The sequence below is a fragment of the Watersipora subatra genome, chromosome 1 (genome assembly GCF_963576615.1).
Source record: "Watersipora subatra chromosome 1, tzWatSuba1.1, whole genome shotgun sequence".
Classification (NCBI taxonomy): Eukaryota; Metazoa; Bryozoa; class Gymnolaemata; order Cheilostomatida; family Watersiporidae; genus Watersipora; species Watersipora subatra.
In genome coordinates, this window is record NC_088708.1 from 20,419,828 (window position 1) to 20,444,312 (window position 24,485).

Below are 24,485 nucleotides of genomic sequence, written 5' to 3' on the forward strand. Positions count from 1 at the left end.
TGATCTGACATCGAGGTTATAATGCTCTGATCAAGCAAAAGTGCGATTATATTATAGTTTCAAACAGACCAACAGCATAGAGACGCATAACGCTGTAACTTGAACGCAATAGCTGATATCAACTAGGCCAACGATAGACGTTATTGTTTTCTGAGAATTTTAACGCCGGTCAAGTTTTGTCGATTTAATCTTGAAACATCCTGACAGTGAGTTCACCTCAAACATAAAAACAATCACAAATGTTACAAGATAGAAAAGAGTTTTTTATGTATGAGCCCTCTTTATAAAGCCTGAGCATATGAATCTTATATTGTTATATCACAAGGTATCGCAATAAGATGAAATTGCCAAGATAGACTGAGCATACGCCTTGCACTCAAGAACAAATAAATGCAAATTCTAAATTTAACCTATCCCTGTATATTAGGATGATCTGTTAGGACTATTAATTACTATGCTATGGATAAAATATGTGCCAACAACAAGCATAGACTAACTCTTAGGTAGGCATTTGGAAGACAATATACAATGTAGTTGACCTAGCATGAATTATAACATGAGGTGTGATGACGTAGGTAAAGTGTGCAGGTAAAGTGTGCAGGTAAAGTGTGTAGGTAAAGTGTGCAGGTATAGTGCTTACTGAGGAGTGTGCAAAGCCTGACTAATGGAGGCCAATGTTTGATCTCCAGTAGGACTGTATCCCGGTCTCGTGATGACACACTTATCCTGGTAGAGAGAACTCTGACGAAACCACGGCTGATCTGTAGCGTCATAGCCTTGACCTAGCACCATTCCTGGAGTGATTCTAAACACACCGCCATTGGTAGCGAGGTATCGTGAAGTTAACACATTACTGCTTGGTAGCTGTTCAAACCCTTTTGTATATTTGATCTCTTCCATAGCTTCCGGCAGTAGAGCTGCAATAGGATCATCATAATAAGAATGAGGCTAAAGAACTAGAGATATTTTATCGTTAAATTTCATAGAGCGTCTAAAGTCAAGCCTTGACATACAGATGTAACTGCGGTAAAATAAAACAAATCAATGTATCTTGTTCAATTAGTTCCATGTCTCCCAAAACTTGAGAACTCATATTTCAGAAAACTTTATGTATTATTAAAACAAATGCCTTATATAAAAATATCATAAAGCTAAACTTCTCAAATGTACATAAAAACTATACTATTAGTAAAGAAACTTAGCTATATAAGTAATGATAAACAGAGGTGACATCTTTACTTTATTTTTACAGTAAATAAATGTGAACAGAGGCGGAGCCTTGGCAACATAGAAAACAGAGATATGAAGCTAGTCTACATGTATCTAACTTAGACTGCTTCAACATTATATTGATAAAACTTATACGTCTATTATTTGCATATTGATGCACTTTATTTTAAACTATTAACCTGACAGTTCTGTGCGCCGTGAAAAATCTTTAGGTGTAATAAATATATGCGCAATAATTCCAAACTGATCAGTGCAGGTGGTAGAGTTTGGTGTACCAAGCTGAAAGGCCTGAGTTCGAAACTCATTGAAACCATTTTTTTCCAGCCTCTACGTGTGGCTTCGGACATATGGGTCATGTCAAACCAATTCCATTCGTCTCAGGCTTGCTTTTCTTTGAACCACTTTCACATTATCCATTATGGTAATTGATACATATTAGCATGTATCTTTGTGTATTTATATATTCATGTTGTGAGTGATAGTTTATTAGCTGTGCAGTCATGCTTTCTTCTAGTAGTGTTTTAATTGCATAATTGTCAGAATACTTTACAGAATACTGTTACCTGTGTTGTTGTTCACTCCAGTCAGAATATTATTCAGGTCCTTTACATATTGAACAGTTTCCTTTTTGTTCAGGTAGTTATCTGGATCAATGAAAGCATTCGGAGAGAGCTGCAAGAAAAGCGATGTGTTGCTTTTGTGCCAGTATTTTTTAGCACATGTGCAGCATTATTTGTCGGATGCATGCTGGGTAAAAACAATGGTATCTGTATAAAAGTAAGGCGAGTTAAAAAGGAACTCTCCGTCTGTAGGGATGCCAACTAGAGACAAACTATTGGTTAGAATACATTAAAAAAACTGGTTGCAAAGTGTGCTGAGAGTAAACATTGTAATTTGTCTGTAGGATTGACAAAGTCCGACAAGTTATCTGGCAAATATTGTGCTAAAAGAAAAGAATGCTATACGCTAGCCACAATGTGGTTTGGCAACAGTTCTACATGGAAAAAGTATGCTGAATAGAGAATGTGTTATCTGTCAACAAGAATGCTGAGTAGAGAAAGTGTTATCTGTCAACAAGAATGATGAGTAGATAAAGTGTTATCTGTCAATAAGACTGCTGAGTAGAGAAAGTGTTATATGTCAACAAGTATGCTGAGTAGAGAAAGTGTTATCTGTCAACAAGAATGCTGAGTAGAGAAAGTGTTATCTGTCCACAAGAATGCTGAGTAGAAAAAGTGTTATCTGTCAACAAGAATGCTCAGTAAAGAAAGTGTTATCTGTCCACAAGAATGCTGAGTAGAAAAAGTGTTATCTGTCAACAAGAACGCTGAGTAGAGAAAGTTTTATCTGCTAACGAAAATGCTGAATAGAGAAAGTGTTATCTGTCAACAAGTATGCTGAGTAGAGAAAGTGTTATCTGTCAACAAGAATGCTGAGTAGAGAAAGTGTTATCTGTCCACAAGAATGCTGAGTAGAGAAAGTGTAATCTGTCAACAAGAATGCTGAATAGAGAAAGGGTTATCTGTCAACAAGTATGCTGAGTATCACAAAATATATTGAATAAAAATAAAGCTGCCGCTCTGTAAAAATGCAAAGCAAAAACAATACTGTCTACGCGGGGTAAAAAAAGTATTATATGACAGTAGAAATGGCAAACAAGGAGACTAATTTTAAACAATTCAAGAAGTTGTCATATGTTTAATATCACATCATAAAGACGCAAACTACAAATTATATACCTTGATAGTGGAGATAACTGAACTGGTGGCCTTGACAACGGAAAAAGGTGTTACACAAACTGACGGGTTGCTGGAACTTGCTTGCGGTGGTAACAAGTCCAGTCTGTGGTAAATTGCAGAGTTACCTTGCGTGGCATTCTAGAAAATACATAGACATATAAGCTCATGTGTTGAAGTTTTAGAGAAAGCTGACACGCGTTGAATGGTGTCTGTACCTTCGAACATACTTTTAAAAAACTTGTCTACCTTGTGATTGTCGAGGTATTGCGTTTTGAGGTACTGACGGTCCTCATCAAAAATCACAACTACGACACTGTATTGGTCCTCAAATAACCTCACAGGCCTGTAGTAGTACGTGGCATTGAGCATCAGTTTGTAGCTACCATCCAATTGGCTGAGACCTCGCGATATAGATAAGGGCACCTGCAACCCAAAACAGTAAGAGTTACTCAATGTTTCCATGATGAGTTTAACCTGCAAGTTTGTGTCGTCTACAAGATGGAAACGGTTAAAACCAACGAGTCAAGCGAGTTCCATTGCTCGTCAATTTTTATCAAACGTTTTATGTTTGGGAAAAATGGAAACGCTCCTGGGAAATGATGTGAGAAAAAATGCTGCACAAGCTTTACCGTTTTAAATATTTTTCACACTTCAAGAAATCATGCTTCTAAGCAAGACAGGAATGTCCCACTCTGACCTTTGGCGTAGAAGTCCTTATCGTTTATAACAAACCATTCATTTATTCATTTTTAACAAACCGGCCGAGTTAATTCGCAACATGCGAATGTCCAATTCAAAATCAGTATCACTTTCGCAATGGAAACATAGTCACTATGATATGACGGTTTCTGTATTTTATGCATTTGTTTGTTTACTGCTGTAAAAATTCAAAAAAACATACTTGTGCTTTAAATGATCCTGTGCCTGCATTCTCTGTAATGTCCTTGATAGTGGCATTGTCCAGCACTGGCTCCGCCAAGTCCAACTCAACAAAGTTAATATCAGGGTGCTGTCGGCTTGGCTTGACAAAGTTACGATGGGACAATACTTTACCTAAACAAACCAGAGTAGTCATGTCTACGGCACCAAAAACTGGCTACACCAAATGACTTCTGCAGCAGTTGTTGCATAACAATAGTGTGTGCAAAAGAAATATATGCACTTCATTGACTTTTCTAATGGTGAGCAAACGCAGATTTTAATATTTCTAGAGGGCTGTATGCCGATATGTAAGAACTATATTACAAAATATCATTAATATTTTATGCAGCTAATAATTACCAAATAACATTCATTATACCATACTATACATATTATACCATACTATACATATTATACCATACTATACATATTATACCATACTATACATATTATACCATATTATACATATTATACCATACTATACATATTATACCATACTATACATATTATACCATACTATACATATTATACCATACTATACATATTATACCATACTATACATATTATACCATACTATACATATTATACCATACTATACATATTATACCATACTATACATATTATACCATACTATACATATTACACCATACTATACATATTATACCATACTATACATATTATACCATACTATACATATTATACCATACTATACATATTATACCATACTATACATATTATACCATACTATACATATTATACCATACAGTCCTGCGACATTATACCATACTATACACATTATACCATACAGTCATGCGACATTATACCATACTATACATATTATACCATACAGTCATACTATACATATTATACCATACAGTCATACTATACATATTATACCATACAGTCATACTATACATATTATACCATACTATACATATTATACCATACAGTCCTGCGACATACTATACATATTATACCATACAGTCCTGCGACATACTTTACATATTATACCATACAGTCCTGCGACATACTATACATATTATACCATACAATCCTGCGACATACTATACATATTATACCATACAGTCCTGCGACATACTATACATATTATACCATACAGTCCTGCGACATACTATACATATTATACCATACAGTCCTGCGACATACTATACATATTATACCATACAGTCCTGCGACAAATAAACTGGACTCCTTTGGCGAAGAGCTGAAATTTTCATTTACAACTTTTATATATATATATATATATATATATATATATATATATATATATATATATATATATATATATATATATATGTACTATATACTAGAAATTCTCCTGTCATACAGCCCACGACCAAAGTGATGTTGGAAAAAAGAAAGGGTACTGCTGGTTGAGGAATGCAATATTAGCAGTCAAATGGCACTGCGGTGCAATAGGAGAATTGCAATGGTAGCTGCAATGGCAGCTGTAATTTACTGGGTGTTATTATGTACAACAAACAGCAATAATGAAAGGAAAAGATCATGTTTTATATCTCTCCCTGCAATAGGAGAAATGCAATATTAGAAGTAAAATGGCAAGCTGCTGTGTAATATACACAGTTTGAAAGTTGGTTGTGTTGAATGTAGAATGGTTTTGACAGCGATCTGTAACCAAAGTGAAGAAATTGGTCATGATCACAGAAACTATGGCTAAGTCGGGTGTGGGAGATTTAGAGTTATCTACACTAGCAGAATGAGAATACTCTCAGTTATTTTGCAAAAAAAGTTGATTCCAGCAGATTTAATGGTCAATAAACTGATGCATGTTTACCATTAGTGCAAAAACACAGTTCTGCAAAAACAGGTGTTAAAGTTTAAGAAATGAGAACTAATGCACAATTTTTCTACATTTCAAAACATCATAGCAACCAATATTAAGTTGTGATACTTATCTAGATTTTTGTATTTATATGCAAAAGATTATGCAGAATTTAAAAATTTAAACAGATTTTAGTTGGTTGTCATAGAAATACCTGTATATCTATAAGAAAATGTAGGCCTATAACTTAATTTTGCAGATATTAGAAACGACTTGGCAGTTCCGCGATATTGGGCACAGTCGTAGTATCATCAACAAAATCTTTAGAAAAATAATAACAGTAACATATCGCACACCATTGGTCACTATATACTTTGATCTTATAAATTTGAATGATTATTCTGATAATTAAATCTTATAATAATCTTATAAAATCAAAGAGTTATTCTTATAATTAAATATTGTAATAATCTTATAAGAATCGTTAAAAAAATATCCTCGTCGTTTCCTTTACTTTCACTGCTTTGGACATCAGTTTGAATACCAAATTACTCATTATAAGTGTACAAAATGTCAGTTATCTTTAAAATCAGCAAAAAAAACTATTACTTTTCAGTACTTCTACGTTAATTACAGAAACCTTCGGCATTTGGACAGTGCCATAGACTGATGAAATCTGCACATTTTTCTCCTGAAATGTGCACGACTTAATGGTTCTACACTCTGTCGCATGGCTTTATCAGCGTTTCGTTGGCCGGTCTTAATTTGATTAAAAGAGGTTTGTCAAGTTTTAATGGCAATTTTAGGCCACATTAATTTGTCTATTTATGTATTATCCGATCAGATGGGTAAGTTTTAAGATATTGTCGAGAATTTTCAAAGATTTGGTAACATATTTAAATAGGTTTATATGTGTTTTGTATCGTAGTAATACTTAAACGACTCCATACAAAAATGGTTAAATTTTTTGATGAGATTTCGGTACAAGGGTTTGAGATGGCCGCTGATGAATAATTTTCGTGAGTTGTGTGCAAATATGCATTTATCATAAAGCTCCCGAACACGTGCTTCGCTCGTGTTTGGTCGTGGGACTAGATGAATGCTTAGCATTGCATAAGTAATAAACAACAGCTTATAAACATTACATTACCTACTACATTACCTTTACACTACATTAAATGCAACTGTTTGTAAGCCATTTTATTACGTGTGCAACGCTGGACATTCACCTAGTAAGGCCAGCCGGTAATAGTTACGTGTGAGGCAACATCGTTATACATATTTTAACTGATGTAATGAATATCTTTACTGTAGTTGTGATCAATAATTGATGACAATGCTTCATTGAATGCCATAGTCTACTGGATACGCTAGATGCTTCCTGAACTGGAGGTTTCGAGATCAAATCCTCCGCAAAGTGAATATCTCACTGCTAGGTTTTAATCGCTATAAGTGGACAGATGAATAGTGAGATTTATGTTTATAACCAAATGAAAACCCAGGGTTACCCGGGTAATAAAAAAGTCTTCGCACAGAAAATTTATTTTCATTTAACATATACAGCGTTTACTATTTTAACTTTTAAACTTCATATCATGAAAAAAGTGTTTTTGTGCAGTTCAAATAATTTAAGGGAAAAAATAAACAGTGAGTACATAGAAGTGTATGTATGAAAAAAGTTACTGTTGCAGCAGTATTTTGTTTTTCAACATCGTGTCTCATAGAATTAATAGAATTCATTGAGTTTCAGATAATACATAATTTAGCATTTGCATACGCTATACGCTATATGGTACATAATAATGTCTTTTATCATATGCCTTGTATAGCTCAGTGGTAGAACGTGTGGATTTCGAACTTGTGATTTCAAGATTTTAATAGTTATAGCCGGACACCGGGCAGACACACAAACTTTGAGAAATATATATACAGACATGTTTATAATAGCTTTGCGCATTAGCTTACAAATTTCTCCTTCTAACCCAACAAATTAATAATTTGTGATTTCACATTTTAGGACAAACATATAGTTACAGTTTTTAAGTTTAAACATGGTTAATTTTCCTATCACTGTTATCACTGTTATCACTGTTATTATCAATTAGTTGTTTCCAATGTTCCTTTATTATTAATTTATCTTATAAACATTTTTTCACACGTTTTAATAAAATTTCAATTACAAAATACTTTCATACTCAGTTATAGCTTTCATTTTAAATTAGTTTATTAAATACATGTACTCTGAAAAGTTACACATAATCTAATGCCACCAAAAAAAGAACCTGCAATCATTCACCTCTTAGGTGATGTGGTAATGACATATGTCTACAAATATTCAAATCTATAAATAAACAGTTTCATATAAAAATTAAAGTGCTAAATGTTGTAACTGTTAAATAAATTTATTTTTCTGTTAAAAAACCTTTTTATTACGGGGTATGGGTTTTATTATGGGTATGGGTTTTATTACGGGTATTATGGGTATTCACTTTGTAATAATATATATGTATCAACTTACTGTGTGGTTTAAATCTACTTTCTGGTAATATCCTTTATACAAATGGTTCTGGTAAACTTTTGGAGGTTCTCTATTGATTTTAAAGCATTTTATATTGTTCTTTGTTAGTTTAGTTTCAAGTTTCATTTTGAATTTGAACTTTTTCATGTTATGTTGAAAGCATTGCGCATTATGCTTTGTCTCCAAAATGATGGGTTCAATGCAAAAACTAATCTCTAATTTTCAATTGTTCATTAGAGCCGTAAACCATTTAAGCAAAACTTAAATATGAGATTATCACCATACATGTATATTGTAATATTTGCATTCTTATGTAGTGCTGCTCAGTGATCCCATGTTTAAATACTGTTTGTTCTATACGCTGTATTCCTCTTGATCATGAGAAGTATTTTGGTCTATTTTAAAATTTAAGTTAGCCACAATCAGGTTAACATAGCTCCGTCATTACAATATTAAATGATACAGCGAGACAGTGGTATGACAAAAAGCAGGAATTTAAACTATTTGACTTCGACATAATTTTACTAAACTGTATAAAACTTTATCGACATGTGCTCTATTTTGACAGTTACTTTTAAATAGATCTGCATTATTGCTTTATAAAGTACATCTATGTGTATGATGACATGAATGGCAGATGATCGATGTTTCTGTGCATTTAAGAAATAAGAGCTGATCAACGTGAACAAATATAACTTGTTATTGTTTTTTTTTGTAGCCAGCTATTTTGGTAGTAATACTATAGAAGCTACAAATGTTAGGCTCTCAAAGATTATGAAACGATATGAGAATTTCAACGCAACTGGTGACCTCACAGTGTTGACCGAGAAGCTTGATCTTGTGGTTTAGCTTTATCGCTTGAAGTTCTATAGCAAGCCGAAGTTGTATAGCTCAGCGAAGAGCAGAAACAGATAGAGCATGGCAAAACTAGCAGCAGCAGCAAGTCATCTAGTTATTCGACAATCGCACTCGCAACACAGAAGTCAGAGAGGAAATGCTACAGCTGTATAAATATTAGCCATATTCTATGTCACTGCAGAAGCAAAGATAAGTTTAGAGTGAGCAACACAGTGCTCACCTAACCGCTGACAGCATCACAGAAGAGTTTGCATTTGCTATTCTCGATGAGGCATGACAAATCCTGACAAATTGTTGATTGATTCCGGAGGTTTTCAACACATGTCATTCAATTATGATGCTTTTGCAGAGTGTCTGCCATTGGAGCAACTAAAAAAGTTACCGTCATGAATGGTGACGCTGTTGATGCCGTGGGAGTAGGCATTATTACTGCCGTTAGATGTCTGATTAGGCAGAAATGCAGAACAGCGACGTTGCAGGATGTGCTGCATGTACCAGTGTTTACGAAAAACCTATTTTCCGTAGAAGCTGTGACCACACGCAACATGGTCATCTAGCTTGGCCACTCATGATGCTGAATTAAGCATTAAGCAGATGATGTGTGAAAAAGGAACTTTCTTAAGACCAACTTTACCATCTTGACTTGGAGTTACCTGACCATCATACGACAAACAGCAAAAAAATGAGTAGCAGCAGGCTCTGGCAAGATTGGCTTGCCCACCTACATACATCCAACAGCTATGAATCGTATATGTCGGGATGATCTGGTAATTGATGCTGATTTATCCGCTGCTTATGGAAGGTTTTGTGAGCCTTGTGTTTAAGGGGGAACACCTAAAAAATCATTCAAGCTATTTGGTGGTATTAAAACTAAACCCGTTCTAGAGTTTATTGATACTGATGTTTGTGACCTTATGCAAACCGCTTCTGTCAGTGGTGGTAGGTATTTTGTTACTTTTCAGGTGGAATACAGCAGATACTGCCATGTGTATTTTGTAAAGGAAATATTTGATGTTTTTACAAAGCTTTGTGAGTTTGAGTCTTTTGTTTTGCAATAAGTACATCGCACCGTGACGGTGGTGGCAAGCATACCCCAGTTGCCTTTCAGCGCCACATCTGATTACGTGACATACACCATCAGTTTGCTACACGATGCGCACCTCAGCAAAAGTGCATCACTGAATGTTATAATCGGACACTGTGCGAAACTGTCCGATCAATGATTGCCCAAGCAGGTCTCTCCAAATGGCTGTAGGCAGAAGCAATCTCTACAGCCGTGCTCGTATAAAGTTGAGTGCCAACCGCAGCCCACAAAACTGCAACCATGTCGTTTACCGTCTGGACTGGTATTAAAACAGATGTGAGTCATCTTTGTGTTTTTAGCTGCTGGGCATATACCCACATATAAGATCAACTGCAAAAAAACACTGAATGACAAAGCTGAGCCAATGATCTTTGTAGGTTACAGCAATAGTGTAGAGTCTTATTGGCTGTTCAACTCAACTTCGAAAGAGGTTGTTGTGCACAGAGATGTTATCTTTGATGAATCTAAGTTGCGAGTAGCAATTCATTAACGTCCTATTTGCTGTGACCGTAAATGACGTAGCAGATAGGACGACTGAAAGATCTCGTTTAGTTCAAGTCAGCTCTGATTCACCAGTCCTGATCCTCTCGGACGACTCGCAGGCACCGAAAAGGTCAGCTCGCCAGCATGCACTACCTTTTCGATTTGTAATTGACCAACACATTGTATGCTTATCTACAGATGTTGTTGAAACACTCACCATGACAAGCTAGAAACCGCCTTCAGTCTGAGAAATGGCTAAAAGCCGCAAACGAGGAGTACGAGGCCCTTACCTAACAGATGGCCATTGGATATTACTTCATTCATGATCAGATCGACAACCAGCACATCACCGCCATCTACTGCGCCATTGAAACAAAGCTAGCGGACATATTTACTAAACTGCTATTATTTGTTCGATTCGTCATGCTTAAAGAAAATTTCAGCATCCACAGTTAGATACCTCAGTCTGGCTGGCAGAGACATCATTATATATTTATCCCACATTCAACCAAGTCGGAGTGTTGGTTATATAATTGTTTCTGTGTGCATGAGTCTGCGCGTTTTACTGTCTGCTTTTTTCCTTTGTCTTTTATATGCTTTTTCTAGTTGTACCTTCGGACCGAAAATAGTTGTGTGATTTTTATTTCCAATATGTTGCATAAGTGTTATATCACTTTCTGGCCGACTACAGCCAAGTCAGTTCAGTTTCAGTTATAAACCAGGCAAGTCCAGCTATCAAATTCAACAGTACATAACATCATTTTTATGATGGTTGTTCAGCAATATAAGCAGGCGGAATTTTATTTTAGATCTGTGATGAATTATGGCAAAAAATTGAATCTGAGTATCAGTTGCCATCCTGGTGCAGGTCTCACAATTTGCCAAAAAAATATGCGAAAATAGCACCGGTTGAGGGATCAGTGTGCTGTGGCAGGTCTGAAGGCAGCCTGTTCACAGTTATACATTGATAGAGAACTTTAAAAGTTTCAGATGGTACGATACAATGGTAGGACATATGGGAATTCAATTTCAAGATCATAGAGGATGATAGTGATAGCGCAGCATAAAATATGTAGCAACCAAGATCATATCATGGCCTTAGTGTGGTGCTCTCATTAAATAGCGTAGCCGAAGCAAGTACTAACAGCTACATTGATGATATTGTTGATGAAGAGAAAGTGATTATTAAGCATGTTGATCATATATCTTGATACGGTGACAAACACCCTAGAGACTGAGAGATGCATGGGTCATAGGGTCAGGGTGACATGAGATGAGCTTGGTAAACTGCTGGGCTTGTGAGATTATGTGGTTGTCAATATTGATGAGAATATGGCTTAGAGGCAGTTGTTGTTTCTTTGCAAGAAGATAGTGGATCACCACCCTATAGGAAACCGATTGAGGATCATCTGCGGCTTTGTTAAAAGTGCAACATACAGTTGCGACTGATATGAGGGTCGAATGCTATTTTTTCAAACTATTATCTCTGAGATATTAAAAAGGAATCATTGTCATGATTCGGTAAAAAGAGTGTGGCTAGGACTTGAGATAGAAAAAGATAATGTATGGTGTGATGTGAGTAACTAAGCAGCTGATGTATTGATAGAGCTTGGTTGCTAGCAAGTGGAAGATGGTTTTGATTAAAGAACAATGGTAATCATATAAATATGGCAAAGCTGGATGCTGTAATTCAAGATATTAGTTGAGGCATGAATTGAGATCTTAGACTCGGCAACTGTCTATGATTGAGTCAAGTCAATCATCTTAAAAATTAGCCATCCTAAAGTTGTAGATTTGACAAAATGCTTAATCGCCAATCTGTCCAGTGGCTCTCACATCTCCCATAATTAAAAGGCAGCTAGGCTAAACAAAAGATTAATCGCTGAGTTCCTATACGTCGGTGTGTGACCGCACTGCTGCCTTTCTTAAGTTTGTCAATCAAGTCTCAAGAAAGAGCAGGTACTTATCTAAAAGTCAAGTCTGAAGTTATGACTACTTTGTAGGTAAGTCTCACTCAACTTTTAAATCATCATTGGAAAGCACAATTGCTGGGATAATTATCCTAACGGAGTCCTTCATCCGGGTTACAGCTGGCCTGACAGATTCCCTCCGTGAGTCAACATTCACCGAGGGAAATTTGTCACCGATGCGTTATATCAAACAATACATATATCACATCGAATGCAACAAACATCCCATTTTTATACGCTGAGACAATAACATTCAGCTCGATGCAGCATGTCAGTAATAATGGGCAGCAGATGTACAGCTGTCAGACCAACCTGCTAATTTTAGTATAGTATTAAAATCCATACACTAGATTTTTTTTACTTGCTGATGTCGACCTGTTACTGCGGGCAGCAAAACTAAGAATGCCAGTTTCTTCTGCCAGGTGACCTGAGTTATGATATGTTGGACTCAGCATAGGAAACTAATACTGAGTTAGCCATTTGACAGCAGTTTCCAGTACATCTGCTCTGTCATGCATAACTTTATTTAGCATTTTCCTTCTTAGAATTAAAGGTAGAAATGCATTGCACAGAAAGAGTTTACTCTCAGTTTACTGAGAAAGCATCGACAGCAAACCAATCAAAATCAGGAGTACCAAAATTCTTGCAAATAGACACAAAAAGCAGTATTTTTCAATGTACATTCAGTGATGTCATCAAGGTTTTTACATTTATTGTCTGCCAGGTATTTCTTTGCACCCACAACATACGAAGATATAAAAAAATTGTGCTGCTCTATACACCACATCGAGAAATCTCGAGCAAGGTCATCCAAGTCTTCAACTATACCACATATGTCATTAGTATAGAGATGACATGTAGATGTAGCCCATGTATTTGATAAATTACATAATCGACCAACTGCTTTCAACTCAAGCCAGCTCATGTGTTCACCCTTTTCCTAAAGCCTGGTTCCCATATACGCCGCAAACACTAGCGACAGCACCACAGGCTATCAGCGGTGAAATGTGAACCTATGCGCCGAGTAGTGCCGGTAGTTGCCGGCGGTCAACGCAGGAGTTTAGAATTGTTTAACTGTTCAAATTTCGTGAAAAGCCTCAAGCGAAACCTTCCCGAAATTCACTGTAAAGGTGAAGGTCAGCATTATTGGAACGGCATGGCGAGTGAACATTTTTCATGCGATTATCAACAATGCAGCTTTATGTAAACAGAAGCCGCCGAGCCTAGCGCCGCAAATGTTTTGCTGCACAAGATTACTGCCGGAGTCTCGCAATTGATATGGAAACCAGGGTTAAGGGCCCCGTTACCCTTCAGTTTTAGAGCTATCTGTACAAACTCTTCAGCCATACAAGCTGACATCTGAATGAATAACAAGTTGAAATTTTACTCCCATGAACAAAGCAGAAATAGTTTTTTCAAAATTTAAACCCCATCTCACATTGGTCAAAGCTTTTGGTGAAATGGTTGACATCGAAATCACCACAAAGTTTTCAATGCGCGTTCTTTATTACGATCAAACCTTTTACAAAACAAACTTCACGACTTGGAGCCTTTGTAAAATGCAACCTTTGAAGCAATCGCAATACCTCTTCTTTTTTGTGTGTGGCTGGCGGTTTTTATGAAATTTTTCCAACATTCATTAATAGAATTGAGCTTTTCACTTGGTATAGGATGTTTCATTTCACGAGTATTCAAACATGGAGTAAAAATCGATTTTTTTCAGGTTAAAATTGACACAATGTTTCTCAACAAGATTGTCAACCAATTCTATGCTTATCTTCAGCTCTAGTTTTGAGCTTGTCGTGAGAATCATACCTCCGCAGTGGAAGACAACTCTAATGAAATGGGTGGCCTTCAAAAGGGCTGAGGCATGATATAGGGTATCGTAAGGAGGCGTTGTTTAGACTCGAAAGCATGGGAGAAGTGACCGCTGTATTGATGGTGCATGACAAAAAGAGACTTCGGTTGTACAGAGACTGTTTATTACATTCTATTTTTGGGTTGGATGTGCTAAATCTGAAGTTTGTTTACATTTTGTAGCTATTGTGGGTCTTTTTCCTTATTTTGTAAAATATTATTATATTTCACACGCTTACAACACGCACCAATAAGATCGCTAGAATTTAAACTAGCCCAAGACAAATTAAGTCGAACTAACCCCATCAACGGCAGATATTTAAAAAGGCAGATTTTTAGTGCCCAGCAGAACATGCTTGCCCTGCGTATTTTCATCATATTCTCACATAATAGGCTTGGATATTGGTTGGTTACAGTTGTCTTTCCTCCTAGGGAAACAACTGTAGACCTAAAGTACTAAAGATGGTAGAACCCTACCTATCAGTTCTCCCTCCAGCCTAAAGCGGTGTGCTTGCAGCACTCAACTATGTTTTGCCAAAAAAATGACCTCATCAGATAACAACTTGAGTGTTAACAGCGTCTTGAGTGTTTTTGATTTCAAAACCTGTTTCTTGCTTTTTTAATATCAAAATCATTGCTGTACAACAAAATATCATGATCGTATTGGTACAAATATATCTAATTTTAAAATGTCAGTTAACCTTAAAAATATTCAATCTTGGAGAACTATCTAAAAAACCTTTCGAATAGTTCAGTATTTACTGGCTACTTACCTTCTCTCGTTACAAGAAATGCATAACTGTAGGCTCCCACTTTATATCGGCTGACGTCAGTGAAAAGGGAGGTGAACCTCACATCTATTGCCGTTACACCAATCAATGTGTTTCCTAACATCAGGGGTACTGAAGCCGTGACTAGTAACTGACCTACAAATATTTAGTAGAGTAAACCACCTCATTCAGAACTATGTTTGTCTCACATTCACAACAGTTGTAAACACATTTATGCTAATCGAAATTTTTGAGAACTTCTGAGTACACGTAGCTTCTCAAGTTTACACTAGGTCACTTATGTTAAGAATAACACTTTATGTTGAGAATAATGGTACCCAACCTAAAACAGAATATTATAGATTTCTATAGTTACGCGTAACCATGGTGACAATCTTAAAGATGAACTTGAACAGAGTTTTTGTAGATTTTATCAGAATGGATCGGCATTTTTCTATCATTTACAATTGTTTTTGATGTTTGGGATGTTCTGACTGTCAGGATGTTTCAAGATTAAAATCAATAAAACTTGATACTGAATAAAACAGTTCAATTGAAAGCGCGATTATAACATCTATAATTGCAAAGAGAACGACAGAAGGGAGACGAATAACACATCAACTTGAACGCGATTGCCGATATCAACTATCGCAATGATAACAACTAGTGATGTCGTTTTGCCCGTATTTGTCTACTGAGTGTTTCAATAAGTACCAAGTTTTATCGATTTAAATTTAGAAGCATCATGACTGTCAGATCCCCTCAAATATCAAAAACAATCGCAAATGATAGAAAAATACCGATACTTTCTGATAAAGTCTACAGAAATTTTGTTCTAATTTGTATTTTTGTCTTTGTGTTCATTTTATATTATCTTCTTCTGGCTTGTCTCTTTTAAACTCGCTTTCACATTCACTTTTAGCAAGTCTTCTTAAACACTTTTTGATCAGACGAGAAAGACCGATGCTGTTCTCATAAGTGGCCTCTCAAATACTTGGCCACCTAATGACCACATTAAGAATTGTCTTGTATGATCGTATTTCAAATTTGTGTCTTTCAGCACCCGTGCATTGAGAGTTATGACTGTACAGTCATACAGCTGTACAGTCAATAAATTAAAGGTTGACTTGGAATAAAATTCACATTACAGTTATTTGGCATCAAAAGGTTCACCATGTCTTACTCTGTGGTGTTGTACGTGGCAAATATGTGGAAATGTGATTACAAGCTCTTAAAAGCTCAAAAACGAGCAGTTAATCGCAGCCACACGAGACCGCCGTAGTTTGGATTCTCTTTCCAGAACGGCTCAAATGTGACGTAGCTGTGAGAGATGGTTTCTGTTTACACTTTCATGCAACCTTATTCATCAAAATAGTTTCACAAATATACTTCACGCATTCAATAAAACTATGTCTATTGTTCTTACGCGTCTGTTTTATCGTCATTGTAATGCTGTCACTTTTAGCAGTGATATCTTATAGCTTACAGTAAAAATTCATTTAATTTTTTAGCCTTACCTCGAAGGAGTACATATCATTGTCTGATAATCATGATGAGCCTGTTGGTCACCTGTGATAATCGAAAAGTGCTACAGAAATTATTTGCGAAGTATTGGGTCACATGATCAGATTATGACTTGCCAATTAGACCAGGCTGAAACAAAACTGTAAAGTAGCGAGCATCTATATTTGATACGGGGTCTTCGGTAAAACCCGAAGTGTTTTTCAGAAACTAGTGTTACGATAAGTTTTATATTGAGCTTTTTATTGGACTTTCAATTCATGTGAGAACATCACATGACAAGACAATAACCAAATTTCATGGCTACGTCATCGAAATAAAGAGATTCCAATCTACGGCGGCTTTTCGTTTTTGAGCTTTTAAGAGCTTGTAATCACATTTCCACATATTTTGAACCTACAACACGACAGAGTAAGACGTGTGGTGAATCTTTTGATACCAAATAACTGTAATGTGAATTTTATTGCAAGTCAACATTTAAAAAGTTAAGCCTACCTTTCCCTTTTTTAAGGGTCAAAGGGGTGATTTTGGGAAGATCTTTTAGCAGATTAGGCAATTTACATGTACTTAACTGTTTGTATAATGTAATCCTTATTATAATGGAAACGCTCCCAGAATGAATTATTTACATTACGGGAGCGTCTACTGTACAATTGACATAATTTATATATTGTATAATTGACAACCAACCTGAATGCTGATCAACAGCTGGTAGTCTAAAAGAGGGTTTGCGTGAGAATGGAGGTTTGTACAACAGATAATATTTCCCCATTATCTGCCTGAGATCCTTAGCTTCAGAGGAATCAATTATTTCAAAATGACCTGGCTTTCCAACTGGTTTACTCTGACCCTACAAAACAAATTAGCCCAAATTCTCACATAGTAAAGGAAACACATGATTTATGTCACTTTTGTGTTTTTAAAATTTTAGACAGCTCCCTTTAAGCTATTTACTTCTAATAATTATACTAATAAAAACATGTACATAATAAACTGTGGTAAACCATTAGCTGATTGACAGCCATAAAATGCTAGTCAACAATAAATGACTGTTAATGAAATGTTATTATATTATGTTATTTCAGCTATTTGTGGCGCTGGTTAACATAAAATGAGTTAACAGAAAACAACACTGCATGCTATAGATGAAGTTAGGTAACACTATGTCATATTAGTTTACATTACTAGTTAACCCTAGATAGTGTTTCTTAACACTAGCCAGTGTTAACAAACATTGGCTAGTGTTTGTTGATACTAGACTGTGTTTGTTAACAATGAGCAGTGTTTGTTAACATACAACAGTAAAATCTCAGTGACAATTAAGCAAAGTGTGTAAAGGTGTGTTTACTGTCAGCCACATAAACCTTCTTCTACATGAGGAAGTTATCGGTGCATTTTATAATGTGCTTACTTTCCATTTGTTTGGGTGTATTGTAAAAGATTGGCCAGTATTTCGGTTTTTATACTGGTATTTCATTGGCTTCATGTTGTTCTGGTCTGCCAAGGTCATAAGGTCACATTGTTCTGCAGATGTAAGATTGCCAAAATTGTCTCCCAATCCATAGAAAAAGATTCTAACAGTGTGATTCTAGAGCACAGACAAGAATAGACAACATGAAAGGCAGAAGACGATACAGTTGTTCTGATATGCAGTGCAAGAAGTTCTGAGGTTGGTGGTTATTTATTGTAAACTTACCATTTTCTTGTTGTTTGTCTCTATCACATTTTGTATGTCACTGATCTTATCTTTGGGTTGTCCATCCGTGAGAAACATGATCACATCTAGTGAATTCTCAAACTGCTTCTGTAGCAATATTATTATTGTTTTAGAAAGTTTATCAATGTGTGTCATGGAAGAAATGTTTCAATAACGTACTAGCAGAAGGAGAAGAACAGCGTAACATGCGGTTAATAAACTTCCGTCATGTGTAAATTGGAAAACACATGTAGAAATTACACGTTCTGACTGTAGCAAAGAAATTTATTGCGGCATCATCTGTCTGTAGTGTAGGAGTGCAGTAGTGACACCATCGGTCAATAGTATAGGTGTGTAGTAGTACACAATCTGTCAGTAGTATAAGAGTGCAGTAGTGACGTTATCTGTCAGTAGTATCGGTATGTAGTGGTGAAACTATCTGTCAGTAGTATAGGTGTGTAGTAGTGACACTATCTGTGAATAGTATAGGAGTGTAGTAGGGACAATATCTGTCTGTAGTTTAGGTATGTAGTGGTGACACTATCTGTCAGTAGTATACATGTAGGTATGTAATAGTGACAGTATTTGTCTGTAGTATAGGAGTGTAGTAGTGACACTATCTGTCAATAGTATAGGAGTATAGTAGTGACCCTATCTGTCAGTAGTATAGAAGTGTAGTAGTGACACTATCTGTTTGTAGTATAGGAGTGTAGTAGTGACACCATCTGTCAGTAGTCTAGGAGTGTAGTAGTGACACCATCTGTCAATAGTATAGGAGTGTAGTAGTGACACCATCTGTCAATAGTATAGGAGTGTAGTAGTAACACTATCTGTCAGTAGCATAGGAATGTAGTAGTGACACTATCTGTCAGTAGTATAGGTGTGTAGTAGTGACACTATCTGTCAGTAGTATAGGTGTGTAGTAGTGACACTATCTGTGAATAGTATAGGAGTGTAGTAGGGACAATATCTGTCTGTAGTTTAGGTATGTAGTGGTGGCACTATCTGTCAGTAGCGAGCATCTATATTTGATACGGGGTCTTCGGTAAAACCCGAAGTGTTTTTCAGAAACTAGTGTTACGATAAGTTTTATATTGAGCTTTTTATTGGACTTTCAATTCATGTGAGAACATCACATGACAAGACAATAACCAAATTTCATGGCTACGTCATCGAAATAAAGAGATTCCAATCTACGGCGGCTTTTCGTTTTTGAGCTTTTAAGAGCTTGTAATCACATTTCCACATATTTTGAACCTACAACACGACAGAGTAAGACGTGTGGTGAATCTTTTGATACCAAATAACTGTAATGTGAATTTTTTGGCGAGTCAATCTTTAAAAAGTTAAGCCTACCTTTTCTTTTTTTAAGGGTTGAAGGGGTGATTTTGGGAAGATCTTTTAGCAGGTTAGGCAATTTACATGTACTTAACTGTTTGTATAATGTAATCCTTATTATAATGGAAACGTTCCCGGAATGAATTATTTACATTACGGGAGCGTCTACTGCACAATTGACATAATGTATATATTGTATAATTGACCACCAACCTGAATGTGGATCAACAGAAGGTAGTCTAAAAGAGGGTTTGCGTGAGAATGGAGGTTTGTACAACAGATAATATTTCCCCATTATCTGCCTGAGATCCTTAGCTTCAGAGGAATCAATTATTTCAAAATGACCTGGCTTTCCAACTGGTTTACTCTGACCCTACAAAACAAATTAGCCCAAATTCTCACATAGTAAAGGAAACACATGATTTATGTCACTTTTGTGTTTTTAAAATTTTAGACAGCTCCCTTTAAGCCATTTACTTCTAACAATTATACTAATAAAAACATGTACATAATAAATTGTGGTAAACCACTAGCTGATTGACAGCCATAAAATGCTAGTCAACAATAAATGACTGTTAATTAAATGTTATTATATTATGTTATTTCAGCTATTTGTGGCGCTGGTTAACATAAAATGAGTTAACAGAAAACAACACTGCATGCTATAGATGAAGTTAGGTAACACTATGTCATATTAGTTTACATTACTAGTTAACCCTAGATAGTGTTTGTTAACACTAGCCAGTGTTAACAAACATTGGTTAGTGTTTGTAACACTGGCTAGTGTTTGTTGATACTAGACTGTGTTTGTTAACACTGAGCAGTGTTTGTTAACATACAACAATAAAATCTCAGTGACAATTAAGCAAAGTGTGTAAAGGTGTGTTTACTGTCAGCCACATAAGCCTTCTTCTACATGAGGAAGTTATCAGTGCATTTTATAATGTGCTTACTTTCCATTTGTTTGGGTGTATTGTAAAAGATTGGCCAGTCGTTAGGTTTTTATACTGGTAATTCCGCAGGTTCATGTTGTTCTGGTCTGCCAAGGTCATAAGGTCATATTGTTTTGCAGATGTAAGTGTGCCAAAATCGTCTCCCAATCCATAGAAAAAGATTCTAACAGTGTGATTCTAGAGCACAGACAAGAATAGACAACATGAAAGGCAGAAGACGATACAGTTGTTCTGATATGCAGTGCAAGAAGTGCTGAGGTTGGTGGTTATTTATAGTAAACTTACCATCTTCTGGTTGTTTGCCTTTATCACATTTTGTATGTCACTGATCTTATCATTGGGTTGTCCATCCGTGAGAAACATGATCACATCTAATGAATTCTCAAACTGCTTCTGTAGCAATATTATTATTGTTTTAGAAAGTTTATCAATGTGTGTCATGGAAGAAATGTTTCAATAACGTACTAGCAGAAGGAGAAGAACAGCGTAACATGCGTTTAATAAACTTCCGTCATGTGTAAATTGGAAAACACATGTAGAAATTACACTTTCTGACTGTAGCAAAGAAATTTATTGCGGCATCATCTGTCTGTAGTGTAGGAGTGCAGTAGTGACACCATCGGTCAATAGTATAGGTGTGTAGTAGTGACACGATCTGTCAGTAGTATAAGAGTGCAGTAGTGACGCTATCTGTCAGTAGTATCGGTATGTAGTGGTGAAACTATCTGTCAGTAGTATAGGTGTGTAGTAGTGACACTATCTGTGAATAGTATAGGAGTGTAGTAGGGACAATATCTGTCTGCAGTTTAGGTATGTAGTGGTGACACTATCTGCCAGTAGTATACATGTAGGTATGTAATAGTGACAGTATTTGTCTGTAGTATAGGAGTGTAGTAGTGACACTATCTGTCAATAGTATAGGAGTATAGTAGTGACCCTATCTGTCTGTAGTATAGGAGTGTAGTAGTGACACCATCTGTCAATAGTATAGGAGTGTAGTAGTGACACCATCTGTCAATAGTATAGGAGTGTAGTAGTAACACTATCTGTCAGTAGCATAGGAATGTAGTAGTGACACTATCTGTCTGTAGTATAGGAGTGTAGTAGTGACACCATCTGTCAGTAGTATAGGAGTGTAGTAGTGACACCATCTGTCAATAGTATAGGAGTGTAGTAGTGACACCATCTGTCAATAGTATAGGAGTGTAGTAGTAACACTATCTGTCAGTAGCATAGGAATGTAGTAGTGACACTATCTGTCTGTAGTATAGGAGTGTAGTAGTGACACTATCTGTCAGTAGTATAGGTGTGTAGTAGTGACACTATCTGTGAATAGTATAGGAGTGTAGTAGGGACAATATCTGTCTGTAGTTTAGGTATGTAGTGGTGGCACTATCTGTCAGTAGTATACATGTAGGTATGTAATAGTGACAGTATTTGTCTGTAGTATAGGAGTGTAGCAGTAGCACTATATTACAGTAGTATAAGAGTGTAGCAGTAACACTATATTTCAGTAGTATAGGTATGCAATAGTGACACTATCTGTCAGAAGTCTATAAGTATAATAGCGATGGTATCTTTTTGTAGGATAGGTGAATAGTAGTGACACTCTTTGTTCATAGCGTAAGTTACCCATGCCTAAGCACATTTCTACTCTGAATAGAGGAACTAGTAGCTTTTACTAATTGTACACAGACACTCTTAACATGAGAAGGAGATGCTCACAAACATATTGGAGCTTTTGCAGCTCTACTAGCAAAAATATTCTGCTATACATGAAAAGAGATCTACAAAATGTTGAACTGCATTTACAAAACTATAGAAGGCTTACTGGCTTCTTTCTCAGCAAATGATAGGATGCTATAAACTCTTTCTACTGTCTGTTCAATAAACAGTATAGGTATAGCCATTATAGAACTACTATAGGTAACATGTTATTTGAACTTGTTGATAGGTTGTGACCAGTTACGAAAAAAGATCTTAACTCAGATTTTGTGATGACAAATACACTTATTTTGTCTTCCCGATTTATTCTTGCACCCCATGAACAACAACTCGCGGGCACAAACAATTATTGGTGCTCGTTCCCCTTGAGGGTGCAAGCACTGCCAAGTGGGAAGCCCCGGCATAGGCCTACTGCAATGAATCAATGCAATTTCGTATGGTACTAATTGAAGAGAGCTTGAAATAGGAGTCATTTAGCTCTGTCATGAAAATCATATGTTCTTGAAGACCATTCTCACTTACTCGTTGTACGTCAGAGCCAGAACTCCACAACATATTTTTCATATCTTAGTTTTACAGGGTTTGCTACAAGAAATAAATTACAGAGAAAGGAAAGAATAATTTTTTTCAAGTGTTAATAAATAAGTTCTGTTAACATGATGCTGAAGCAAACTCATTTTAGAGTGGGGTGGGGACAACTCTCACTTTTGGCATATTTATGATGCATTCTCGAGTTTGACCCAATAGGGCTCTGCTGAGACAAACAGAGTGGACTGGACCCAATGTTGCTGATGATGCAACCTGCTAAACCTAACAGGAGGGAGCTGAAACCAACTCACTCGTGCGCTGCTGAAACCAACAGAGTGCACTGAACCCAGGGCTCCCTACATTACAATCTGCTTGACCCAACATGAGGGGACCAAACTCTTTGTAAGAACAATAACTTTTTAGTTCTAATCATCATTGCAACCTTCTCTGACCTTGCTGTCAGTTATTTAACTGATGATCAGAAAGTGATAACATTTTTCTAACGAGTGGACAATTTCATTGATGTAATAGTGTGGTGAAAAATTAGCGTAGCCGACCCCAGGACTGACGACATGTTCGGACTGAGTCCTGTTTCGGCAGAAGACACAGTCGCCAATGAGTACCTGGTCAGCCAAAGAGACAACTGCTGAGGCTGACACAAAACGGTGAGACCGATGGGGAGAGCCAGCTTGAAACAAGGTGATATATAAGGAAGCCAGACAAGACCAAAGATTGCTGGCAGTCTCTAGAATGTTGTTCCTCATATGCGCACACACTGAACTACATGTATTCACATATATCATTGAAATATATATTTATGTTATTGCCTCACACTCAGTGGTTCTTTTTCTCGTGGAGCAGTAAAAGGGACACGACAGTTTTTTTACCATGGTGGCAGAAGTAGGATCGCTGATCCTGACTCCACAAGAAGGGGCGGAACTCTAGATGCTCTAGCCAAGGCTATCCTAGTGATAGCAAAGAGAGAGCACCAGAGAAAAGAGTACTTCGAGTTGAGACCACCTCCTGATCATGAAAAGCTATAACTGTCTAAGGGCAGCTTCCCTCCACTGATCTGTGGGGTACGTTCGTAAGAATTGGCAACAAGCTTAACACCAGAGGCACTCGGAGCGTGGATAGAGGTACTGATTGTTGTGCCGAGGTACTAGAAAAAGCTTTATTTTAAGCATAATTTCAGATGAACTCCTGCCTCTCCTTAGTCAAAGCTTGGATAGGTCTTGTGATGTTTGCCTGTCAAGGTAGATATTTAGCAAGACATTGAACCATCCTTAGGAATCGTCAAACAATGGTAGGGTTCGTTGGAAGTGACATGTCAGTAATGCACGAGATTTTCTCTCTATCAGCTTGAATTCCAGAATCAATGAGGATGGGCCATAGAATTTGACTTTGTTTGTTCTCAGTTGCGTGTTCTCCTCATTCAACATGAAACCTAGTTTTTTGCAGCACTCCAATAATGCCTGCAACCTCATATT

At 36.5% G+C, this 24,485-nt stretch overlaps 1 protein-coding gene across 1 annotated transcript; it reads right to left on the minus strand.

Moving 5' to 3' along the window:
• Positions 1-3,418: 3,418 nt before the first annotated feature.
• LOC137409909 (uncharacterized) lies at positions 3,419-23,759 on the minus strand. Its single transcript, XM_068095604.1, has 9 exons — positions 23,619-23,759; positions 21,028-21,135; positions 20,743-20,919; positions 18,452-18,559; positions 18,167-18,343; positions 17,446-17,605; positions 15,238-15,390; positions 3,871-4,022; positions 3,419-3,460 (listed from the first exon to the last, which is right to left on the minus strand). Exons 1-9 carry the CDS (start codon positions 23,757-23,759, stop codon positions 3,419-3,421), a joined length of 1,218 nt encoding a protein of 405 aa, XP_067951705.1.
• Between the last annotated feature and the right edge of the window lie 726 nt (positions 23,760-24,485).